Raw genomic sequence first — 12094 nt, forward strand, 5'->3', positions numbered from 1 at the left:
CAAAACACACAAAAGTGCTGTTTGAATGAATGCTTATGAGCCTGCTGGTGCCTACAATCGCTCAGTCAGACTGCTCTGTCAAATCATAGACTTAAGTATAACATAATAGCACACAGAAATGTGAGCCTTAGGTCATTAATATGGTCGAATCCGGAAACTATCATCTCGAAAATAAGACGTTTATTCTTTCAGTGAAATACGGAACAGTTCCGTACTTTATCTAATGGGTGGCATCCATCACTCTAAATATTCCTGTTACATTGCACAACCTTCAATGTTATGTCATAATTACGTAAAAGTCTGGCAAATTAGTTCGCAATGAGCCAGGCTGCCCAAACTGTTGCATTTACCCTGACTCTGTGTGCAATGAACGCAAGAGAAGTGACACAATTTCACCTGGTTAATTTTGCCTGCTAACCTGGATTTCTTTTAGCTAAATATGCAGGTTTAAAAATATATACTTCTGTGTATTGATTTTAAGAAAGTCATTGGTGTTAATGTTTAGGTAAACGTTGGAGCAATGACAGTCCTTTTTCTCGAATGCGCACTGGTATCGATTATAAACTAGTAATATCATCAACCATGTGTAGTTATAACTAGTGATTATGATTGATTAAGTTTAATGCTAGCTAGCAACTTACCTTGGCTTCTTACTGCATTTGTGTAACAGGCAGGCTCCTCGTGGAGTGCAATGAGAGGCAGGTGGTTAGAGCGTTGGACTAGTTAACCGTAAGGTTGCAAGATTGTATCCCTGAGCTGACAAGGTAAAAATCTGTCGTTCTGCCCCTGAACAAGGCAGTTAACCCACCGTTCCTAGGCCATCATTTAAAATAAGAATGTGTTCTTAACTGACTTGCCTCGTCAAATAAAGATTAAATAAAGGTGTAAAAAAAAAAATTGGCGTCCAAAATGACCGATTTCCGATTATTATGAAAACTTGAATTCGGCCCTAATTAATCGGCCATTCCGATTAATCGGTCGACCACTAGTCTGAATGTGATTTTTCAGTATTTGTTTTATACATTTGCAAAACTGTTTTTGTTTTGACATTATGGGGTAGTGTGTGTAGGTTGATCAGGGAAAAATGTAATCAATATAAAATAGGTCTGTAAATGTAACAAACTGTGGAAAAAGTAAAGGGGTGTGAAAACTTCCCGAATGCACTGTATACAGGGTACCAGAACCGGGTCGATGGGGTGCAACGTGATTGAGGTAGATATGTACATATAGGTAGGGGTAAAGCGATTAGGCAACAGAATAGATAATAAACAGTAGCAACAGTGTATGTGATTAATCAAAAGGGTAAATGCAGATAGTCCTGGTATCTATTTGGTGAACTTTTTAGAAGTCTTAAGGCCTTGGGGTAGAATGTGTTCAGGATCCTGTTGTTCCAGACTTGGTGCGTCGGTACCACTTCCCGTGCAATAGCAGATAGAACAGTCTATGACTTGGGTGGCTGGAGTCTGACGATTTTTAGGGCCTTAATTTTTAGGGCCTTTCTCTGACCCCGTCTGGTATATAGGTCCTGGATGGCAGGGAGCTCGTCCGCTCTACCTTCTGTAGCTCCTTGCAGTCGGATGCCTAGTAGTTGCCATACCAAGCGTTGAGAGAGCCAGTCAAGATGCTTTCAATGTTGCAACTGTATCACTTTTTGATGATCTGAGGGCTCATGCTAAATGTTTTCAGCCTCCTGAGGGGGAAGAGGCATTGTCATGCCTTCTTCACGACTGTGTTGGTGTGTGTGTGGACCATATTAATTCCTTAGTGATGTGGACACCAAGGAACTTGAAGCTCTCAACCCTCTCCTCTACAGCCTCGTCGATGTGAATAGGGGTGTGCTCAGCCCTCCGTTTCCTGTAGTTCACGATCAGCTCCTATGTCTTGCTGATGAAGAGGGAGAGGTTGTTGTCCTGGCACCACGCTGCCAGGTCACTGACCTAGGGCTGTGGTCATAAAATGTTGTCAGCCGGTTATTGTCTAATAAATCAATTTAATATACACCATCACAATAAATCTATTCTTTATTTTAGGAAAGTCTAAAGAAACATTATGATAGGAAGAAAATGTATTTCAGAAGAACAGAATATGAGTTGGCTTACTGTATGTTATCTGGCTATGCTCCATGACATTGGCTGTACGCTTGTTCATTTAGCAGACAAGATATGCTTATAAGTCTGGTACCATTATAGTATATGATTTTATAGTAAGAATAATATAATTGAACTTAGCTGAATAAAATAGAAAGGATATTTTTCCCATTCTGGAGCGAGTGCGTATATGAAGTGGCTATGTTGAGTGTAAAAGTGATCATTTGGTGATCCTTTAGTGATCACAGGTCCTATATGTTAGTTTTATAGTTATTTAGCAACCAGTTGTGAATGATACAAACCTTAGAATGTCTTAGAAATGAAAACATATGATGCGACTATAGGCTATCGATGGTTTGAGAAAATTGCTAAAAAATCTTGTGATCTGTTCCTGGCCTCAGGTTGCACACACTGTTCTTTCATCAAGTGATCATATTTTCACCCATCAATTTAATATTGTCTTTACTAATATGTCAAATTAGTTTAGATTTAGAATGGCCCGTTATCAAATGGACAGAAACAGGGGCAGGGGAAATATGACATGTCATCAGTATTCACTGGAATAGTGAATTCAGGCTGCTTTCCCATTGGCTCGTTTTTCAATCATGCCAGGTAAGCTACTCCGGTTATTTCACTCCATGCATCAACCACTGCTTGAGGAGCATGCAGCCTCTATTCCTCCTAACTCTGTATGCCATGGGCTCTCCAACCCTGTTTCTGCAGCTACCCAGTGCTTCATTTGGGAAACCAAGTGAAATCTGTTTGGGAACGTTAATAGTAACATGTTTTCACGACAAAACACATTTTAATTCAACTGTTGATTCACTGGAAGAGGGAAAATAGAGCCCCGAGTACCAGGCCATTAGCGACCTAATGGTCATGAGTTGGGCACTACCATAATTAGACGGGATGGCTGTGAGCCATATACGACCAAGGTTTCTGCTTTTGGGGGAGCCTTATGGTTACGCAATGCTGGGGTAATCAGTAGTGTATGCTCTGGGTTCTCTCCCCAGGTTAGGCCTCAGAAGAATGGGGAAATGGGATTGGATCAGTGGAAACAATCTCAAGGCTGGTTTACAGTCAGTCTATCGACATTTCTGTAGACAATTGTCATAAAGACATCATGAACATTCTATTGTAGTCCGACATCAAACTTGTAGTTATAAAAAAGTATAAAGACAAAACAACAGCCTCTGCATGACATCAGTAGCCTGGTGCTCCAAATTGCATACTTTCTCTATTTTAACACCAATAAACATATCTGTTTGGACATTTACAAGTGAATGTGAACAAGGGACAATGTGCAAATGTCCAACGTTTTGATGCATGCAGTACTGGCTCTTCAGCAGCATGTCTACATTCTGTGTCTGTGTGGAGTCTGGAGTCACTAAGGCAATGGGCCTGCCTGCTCTGCTTTGAGAAGAGGGGAGAATCAGACAGGCCTACAATGGGGAGAAGAAAAATCAAGTCAATCAAAATAGCAGTGGCAGCTGTACAAATAACTAATCCAAAGGGCGTTTCCTTCTCAAACAAGGTAACGCCACATCATCTGATTAATTCAACTACTAGCAAGTTAAACTAGGGCTCGTGTTAATGAATAATGCTGCGTTTTTTATGCAGGAAAAATATATATCAAACGCATAAGAAATATCTTTCTGTCACTTGGCTCTGTCATAACCTCACATGGTCTCTCCTATCATTGCTATGCAGACGACACACAATTAATCTTCTCCTTTCCCCCTTCTGACGACCAGGTGGCGAATCGCATCTCTGCATGTCTGGCAGACATATCAGTGTGGATGACGGATCATCACCTCAAGCTGAACCTCGGCAAGACGGAGCTGCTCTTCCTCCCGGGGAAGGACTGCCCGTTCCATGATCTTGCCATCACGGTTGACAACTCCATTGTGTCCTCGTCCCAGAGCGCTAAGAACCTTGGCATGATCCTGGACAACACCCTGTCGTTCTCAAATAACATCAAGGCGGTGGCCCGTTCCTGTAGGTTCATGCTCTACAACATCCGCAGAGTACGACCCTGCCTCACACAGGAAGCGGCGCAGGTCCTAATCCAGGCACTTGTCATCTCCCGTCTGGATTACTGCAACTCGCTGTTGGCTGGGCTCCCTGCCTGTGCCATTAAACCCCTACAACTCATCCAGAACGCCGCAGCCCGTCTGGTGTTCAACCTTCCCAAGTTCTCTCACGTCACCCCGCTCCTCCGCTCTCTCCACTGGCTTCCAGTTGAAGCTCGCATCCGCTACAAGACCATGGTGCTTGCCTACGGAGCTGTGAGGGGAACGGCACCTCAGTACCTCCAGGCTCTGATCAGGCCCTACACCCAAACAAGGGCACTGCGTTCATCCACCTCTGGCCTGCTCGCCTCCCTACCACTGAGGAAGTACAGTTCCCGCTCAGCCCAGTCAAAACTGTTCGCTGCTCTGGCCCCCCAATGGTGGAACAAACTCCCTCACGACGCCAGGACAGCGGAGTCAATCACCACCTTCCGGAGACACCTGAAACCCCACCTCTTTAAGGAATACCTAGGATAGGATAAAGTAATCCTTCTCACCCCCCCCCCTCCCTTAAAAGACCTAGATGCACTATTGTAAAGTGGCTGTTCCACTGGATGTCATAAGGTGAAAGCACCAATTTGTAAGTCGCTCTGGATAAGAGCGTCTGCTAAATGACTTAAATGTAATGTAAATGTTTTGTAAACACATCTAAAATGCTTCTTATTGTGATTTCTGCTCGGCATCAGACACATTCTGTGCATCAGTTGCACTTCTTCACTGGGATGAGAATTCAGGAACGGGAGTTCTATCAGCAGACAGCGCTGCCACTGATGTGGAGCTTCTTTTCTCTGGTGCTGTTCTCAGTGTAGCCAGCCTATTTTTCTCAGGTAAAATGCAAGATTAACTTCAAGCAAAACATTAGGAAATGTAGCTGGCTACATTATTTCTATGATAGGCCTAAACATTATAATGGCCATACATCGTTTTTGCAAAAAATACCTTGCTTTTTTATTGTAAGCTCATTTACTTGTGTGGCTGCCAGCCAAATAGCATTGCACTTCTGTTTTCATCTGATGAAAATTACACTGTTTTATGCCGAATGTGTTGCACTATAGTTGCACCTCCCTGATCATTTTATTGAAGAAAACACTGTTGACTTTCAATATAAAATGCAACCCCTGTCAATACACAGCTGGACACACCTGCTCCTGCTTTCTCCTGTTGTGACTTTTACAAACATACACGTGACTGGCTCAGCTGTGCTGGGGAACGAAGTAAGCTTCATAATGTAAAATAATGTGACAGGTGAAATAAGAACGGGGACCTGCTTTATCCACTAATGTATTGCACAAGTTGACTGCAGATATTTACTTAACAAATTGCTACAAATATTTAATGGTATTGAAAAACTTAAAATAACATTTTGATGGTATTGAAAGATCATCATGTGGCTATTTCCAAATACCCCGGTATACGGTATATACGGTATACCGCACAAGCCTACTTTAACTGTTCAGCGATCTTACCATTTATGTCTCTCTTCTCATCCACAGGCACCATCGATGAGGACGCAGCAGTGAACTGACGAGTCACACATAGAAACCCCCCAGTCCCTCCCACCACCAGCCCCCCTCCCCTCCCTCTGTCCCTCTCCCCTATTCCTGGCCCCTCTCCCCCACCCCAGACTCACCATGCTGATCAAGGAGTACCGGATCCCAATGCCAATGAGCGTGGACGAGTACCGCATCGCCCAACTCTACATGATCCAGGTGAGGCCAACAGACACACGTCTCACCTGTAACTCCTGACCCCTCACCTGCAGGACAACACCTCAACCCCAGAGTTCAATAGAACACTGACTGGACAACAAATCTGTAGTGGAGTGGAGGGGGAGCTTTTGTAAAACAGGGGATTTTCTACCGCGATTGGTCATTAAAGTGCTCAATTATAAATTGATTGGTCACACAGCGTTTAATGTTGGGATACAGCCGGGTTCCCAAACTGGTGGCCCGCGCTGAAAAATGTTGTACCCCAAAGTTTTCTGAGCTAAAATAAATAAGTAATTGTAACGGCTGTTGTTGATGGAAGAAGAGGAAAACCAATGCGCAGGGTGGTAAGTGTCCATATTGATAATTTATTACCATGAACACAAAAACAAAAATAATGAGAACGAAACAAAACAGTCCTGTACAGTGAATACACAAACACTCAACAGAAAATAATCACCCACAACAGGCTGCCTAAGTATGGTTCTCAATCAGGGACAACGATTGACAGCTGCCTCTGATTGAGAACCATACCAGGCCAAACACAGAAATCCCAAATCATAGAAAAAAAGAACATAGACTGCCCACCCCAACTCACGCCCTGACCATACTAAAACAAAGACAAAACAAAGGAACTAAGGTCAGAACGTGACAGTAATAACTTTTTGAGTGGTTTAATTTTCTTTGTTTGACGTAAAATACTGTAAAAACACCAGGAAATCAACTCTAAGTGATTTTCATTTAAGAAATCTGTTCCCAAGTATTCCCGCACATAATAGAGAGACACGTGATTGTATTCAAATGTAAGCAAGTTTTTAAAATATTTTTTTAGTCAACAAATGATTTGTTATTTTGTTCCGGCCCCCGACCATCCACTCAAGATAAAGTTGTCCCGCGGCTGAATCTAGTTGATGATCCCTGGCATACAGGAACAATAGGAGCTGTGTACTGATGGATTATCTCTACTTTAACTCTCTGAGGATGGCTGCTCCCTCCCTCCCTCCCTCCCTCAGCTGGGTGTGTGTTTTGTCCAGGGAGGGCACTCTGCTACTCTCTTACAGCAGGCAGAAACTGCTGTGACGTGAAAGCCGCCAGTCTAAAGCTGCTAGGAAGGACCATACTCCCCCCGGGAGGAATGTCTCTAATGGATTCATTTGTTCTGTTGTTTATTTATACGCCAGAAACATTTTGCTTGTGGGCACTAGGTAGGGATGATGAAGAAGCTGCTAACACAGGATATTGAGAATCTCAATCAACACTCCTCTGAATTCTCTTCTGTCTACTATTCAGGCTGATTTAACTGCAGCTGTCCCTACTTAGCTGCATTACATGTAGCCAGCCCAGCCCTCTTCCCCTGCCTACCACTGTACACTAAATACAGTTTGTACAGTTTGCATTATTCTCAGGTGTACAGCACTGGCCACTAATCCGGTTGAGCTGCATTTCCCTCTAAATGGGTTTGAACATGGTCATGTGAACAGACATGCCCCAAGGCAGTCATAAAAGTTGTGTCCCTGCCTCTTTAGTGCTTTGTCAGTACTGTATTAACGGTGTCGGGTACTGTATGGACTTGTACTAGCCTGTTTTAATAGAACTGGATCAGAGGAAGGGCTTTGACACTAGAAGGAAGAGGGGCTGATCAGTCATTTCCACAATTGGGGTTGAGCTCCAGAGTCATTGATTCTGGCCCAGTTCCATAGGTACTTGTGAACCTCAGCAAAGTGAACAGATGGAGAATCCAGAAGGATAGAGTGTTTACAAGCAAGCTGAGGCAGGCAAGGGAGGAAGGATGATGTTAAATTAGTGACCCATAGTTACTTTCCCCTTTTCCACCTTTTCAGGTCACACAGCAAAATATTTAGGAGCAAATACGAGTAAAATGGCCACACTATAGAGCACTGTTGCCATGGCAACCATGACGTCAGCAGCATGCCGGCAGTCAGGTTGAGAGAGAGAGAGAGAGAGAGAGAGAGAGAGAAAGGAAGAAAGAGAGAGAAGAGAGAAAGGAAGAAAGAGAGAGAAGAGAGAGAGAGAAAGGAAGGAAGAGAGAGAGAGAGAGAGAGAGAGAGAGAGAGAGAGAGAGAGAGAGAGAGAGAGAGAGAGAGAGAGAGAGAGAGAGAGAGAGAGAGAGAGAGAGAGAGAGAGAGAGAGAGAGAGAGAGAGAGAGAGAGAGAGAGAGAGAGAGAGAGAGAGGAGAATAATCCGAGAGCTTGAGGGGAAGAGTTAGAAATGGAGCTGAAGAGTGGAGGGTAGAAACAGAGAGGGAAATATATTTTAGGGAGAGTAGGAGAGGCAGGGTGTGGATGGATACCCTGTCTTCATTCCTGCATGATACCAGGGCAACCCCAGGCAGAATTCCTGCCCCTTATTTATCCCCAGTGTAACAATGGTGGCTCAAGCTTGGACCTGTCAGCGTATGACCTTTGCTTTAAGAAATCATGAGGAGAGAGGCCAGGAATACTGGGAAAAATGGGTTTTGTACTTCAAATTGATCTAATTCAAAGATGCTGAACGTATGATGTGTGCTGTACCTGCCAGAACTTTTTTGTTGTTCTTTAACTTTATTTGTATTATCTTTGTGTTCTTCAATAAAAATATTGAAAAAGAAAAATACCCAGAACCTCTCAGTACAATGAAGAGCTTCTCTGTCTGTATGACTGTCTTCACTCCAGCAGGCCAGACTCCTCCTGACTCCATGTTCCACACGGCTGTCTCTTGTTTACCTTTAAACCTTATCAGTTAAATTAAGTGGGCACTTTCTCTCTCACTCTCTCCCTCCCTTCCAGCATTTATTCACCACCCACCATTTTGTTCTTCCAGTTTCCCTGATCGGATGTCATGAGGGTTATGCCAGTCAATACAGCCAGCCAGGTAGTTATGAGGAAGCTGAACAGATAGATTACAGACAGACTGTCCTCTATATTTAGTCCTTCCTGAATAACTTAATGTAATGTAGCTTCCTTTCTGAATGTAATTTATCCATTAGTAACCATACCTCTCTCGGTCAGTTTCGGTTTAACTCCTGGAAACATGTCAAACCAATGAGGAAAGAGACATAAATAGAAATAGCAATGGAATATCCCTGCCTGCATTCCCTTCCTCTTCACCTTTTTATTCAGTTCAGTTTTGTTTGGAGACCCTTTATGGTTTGCACACAGATCCAAGCAAAACATTAGGCCTATTCCCAAAGGGGAGGGCTGAGCCGTGGCCTGGGATTTTTAATCTTCCTGATGGTTTCTTGTGAGCTGCAGAGCACCAAGAGCCAGCCTCTGGCAGGAGGTTAGGATTGATACTGACCAGTGGCACCCGGGCTTGCAGGCCACAGGCACCTGTCAGCGGGATAATGAAGTGCCTTGCATGTGTGTGGGTGTGCGTTTCTGTGTGTGGGTGTGTACAAACTACAGCATGTTTGTGTAAGCGTCTGGCTGTGTCTATATATGCGTGTGCGCGTGTGTGGCTATGCGCACAGGCCTATACTGTATGTGTTGCAGAGTGTTTTTGAGCATCTGCTTGTGTTTGTGTGTATCTTTGTGTGTGTGTATTGTGTGCTTCTGCAGTCAGTCAGGAGGAATGTGCTGTGTCTGAGGAGCTTTGTCCGGCTGTTGAGAGCAGGGTAGGTGGCTAATGAACAACCTGTCAAAGGTAATGGGGGCTAGTGGGGTGGATGCCTCAATGCACACATCTCATCTCCCCACTACCCCACTGATTCACTGCCTGCTGTCCTGTTGTCCCTCTCCCTCCTGTTGTCCCTCTCCCTCCTGTTGTCCCTCTCCCTCCTGTTGTCCCTCTCCCTCCTGTTGTCCCTCTCCCTCCTGTTGTCCCTCTCTCTCCTGTTGTCCATCTCCCTCCTGTTGTCCCTCTCCCTCCTGTTGTCCCTCTCTCTCCTGTTGTCCCTCTCTCTCCTGTTGTCCCTCTCCCTCCTGTTGTCCCTCTCCCTCCTGTTGTCCCTCTCTCTCCTGTTGTCCCTCTCCCTCCTGTTGTCCCTCTCCCTCCTGTTGTCCCTCTCTCTCCTGTTGTCCCTCTCCCTCCTGTTGTCCCTCTCTCTCCTGTTGTCCCTCTCCCTCCTGTTGTCCCTCTCCCTCCTGTTGTCCCTCTCCCTCCTGTTGTCCCTCTCTCTCCTGTTGTCCCTCTCCCTCCTGTTGTCCCTCTCCCTCCTGTTGTCCCTCTCTCTCCTGTTGTCCCTCTCCCTCCTGTTGTCCCTCTCTCTCCTGTTGTCCCTCTCCCTCCTGTTGTCCCTCTCTCTCCTGTTGTCCCTCTCCCTCCTGTTGTCCCTCTCCCTCCTGTTGTCCCTCTCCCTCCTAGAGCATTATGTAAAAGCCGGGAGTAGCTAAGTTATTAGATGCACATGTAGTATTGACTCGCTGATATTATCTCAGACTGTCTGGGAACGTCATACTGTAGTCCTTGCCCTTACCCTCACGTTTTCACCATCCTCAGCACTTGGACTCTGTTCCCTAGTGTGCCTTTAGCACGCCTGTTTCCCTTGTTTCTACATCAGCAGGAAGCCTCTCCCTGGTGGATCCCACTGCGTGATGTTTGAAAAGTAAAGTCCTTCCAGCCCCCTACCCTCCCCCATTACTGTGGTGTACCTGGAATGTAAATATGGGAAAGGTGTGTTTGACTGAGCTGGATCGGCAGCTCTCCTGACTTAGCAGTGTAGGTCAACAGCATGTCTTGGTGATTCACCTATTCTGTTGAAGCTAAATGACAACATCCTCTGTGTGTAAATCCATAAAAATAACTTCTTTTTTTTTTTAAATCAAATTTTATTTGTCACATGCCCCGAATACAACAGTAGACCTTACAGTGAAATGCTTACTTACAAGCCCTTAACCAACAATGCAGTTTTAAGAAAAATAAGTGTTAAGAAAGTATTTACTAAAATAAACATAAGTTAAAAAAATAGACAAACAAATGATAAAAAAGCAACAATAAAATAACAGTAACAAGGCTATATACAGCGGGTACCGGTACAATGTGCTGGGGCACAGGTTAGTTGAGGTAATTGAGATAATATATACATGTAGGTAAAGTGACTATGCACAGATAATAAACAAAGAGTAGCAGCAGCATAAAAATGGGGGTGTGTGGGGGGTCAGTGCAGATAATCAAGGTAGCCATTTTCTTGACGTGTTTTTGTCTTCACATCAGGGTGCTTCACCTGACCTCCCTTGTTTAACCTCATTTCAGTCCTCAGTTGACCTTTGACCTATGCTTCCTCACCTAACCCATAACTGTATTGTGATCTGAACAGAAAAAGAGTCGGGATGAGACCTGTGGCGAGGGCAGCGGAGTGGAGATCTTGGAGAACAAGCCATATGAGAACGGCCCAGGGGGAATCGGCCAGTACACCCACAAGGTTTACCACATCGGCATGCACATCCCCAGCTGGTTCCGCTCCATCCTGCCCAAGGCAGCGCTCCGGGTAGAGGAGGAGTCCTGGAACGCCTACCCCTACACCCGCACAAGGTGTGAGACTATTGCCCCCTTCAGGAGTACCACCCTTACACCCCCCCCCCCCCCACACACATACAGGAGTACCACCCTTACACCCCCTCACACAGGAGAACCACCTTTACACCCCCACACACAGGAGAACCATCCTTACACTCCACCCCACACACACACAAACACAGGAGAACCACCCTTACACCCCCCACACACAGGGGAACCACCCTTACACCCCCCACATACAGGAGTACCACCCTTACACCCCTCTCACACAGGAGAACCACCTTTACACCCCCCACACACAGGAGAACCATCCTTACACCCCCACCCCACCCCACACACAAACACAGGAGAACCACCCTTACACCCCCCACACACAGGGGAACCACCCTTACACCACCCCCCACATACAGGAGTACCACCCTTACACCCCTCTCACACAGGAGAACCACCTTTACACCCCCACACACAGGAGAACCATCCTTACACCCCCCACACACACACACACAGGAGAACCACCCTTACACCCCCACACACAGGGAACCACCCTTACACCACCCCCCACATACAGGAGTACCACCCTTACACCCTCTCACACAGGAGAACCACCTTTACACCCCCACACACAGGAGAACCATCCTTACACCCCCCCACACACACACACACAGGGGAACCACACTTACACCCCCCCACATACAGGAGTACCACCCTTACACCCCTCTCACACAGGATAACCACCTTTACACCCCCCCACACACAGGAGAACCACCCTTACACC

The 12094-nt window shown here is 45.5% G+C and overlaps 1 protein-coding gene across 1 annotated transcript in view; it reads left to right on the top strand.

The window, feature by feature from the left end:
- LOC115140081 (membrane-associated phosphatidylinositol transfer protein 2) overlaps positions 1–12094 on the top strand; it is a 97304-nt gene that overhangs the window by 46028 nt on the left and 39182 nt on the right. The window contains exons 2-3 of the mRNA XM_029678150.2: positions 5653–5868; positions 11120–11334. Of these exons, the coding sequence (XP_029534010.2) occupies positions 5791–5868; positions 11120–11334 (293 nt within the window). The 5' untranslated portion in view covers positions 5653–5790. The remainder of the gene's footprint in view (positions 1–5652; positions 5869–11119; positions 11335–12094) is intronic.

The sequence above is a fragment of the Oncorhynchus nerka genome, linkage group LG13, assembly GCF_034236695.1.
Source record: "Oncorhynchus nerka isolate Pitt River linkage group LG13, Oner_Uvic_2.0, whole genome shotgun sequence".
In the NCBI taxonomy this organism is placed as follows: Eukaryota; Metazoa; Chordata; class Actinopteri; order Salmoniformes; family Salmonidae; genus Oncorhynchus; species Oncorhynchus nerka.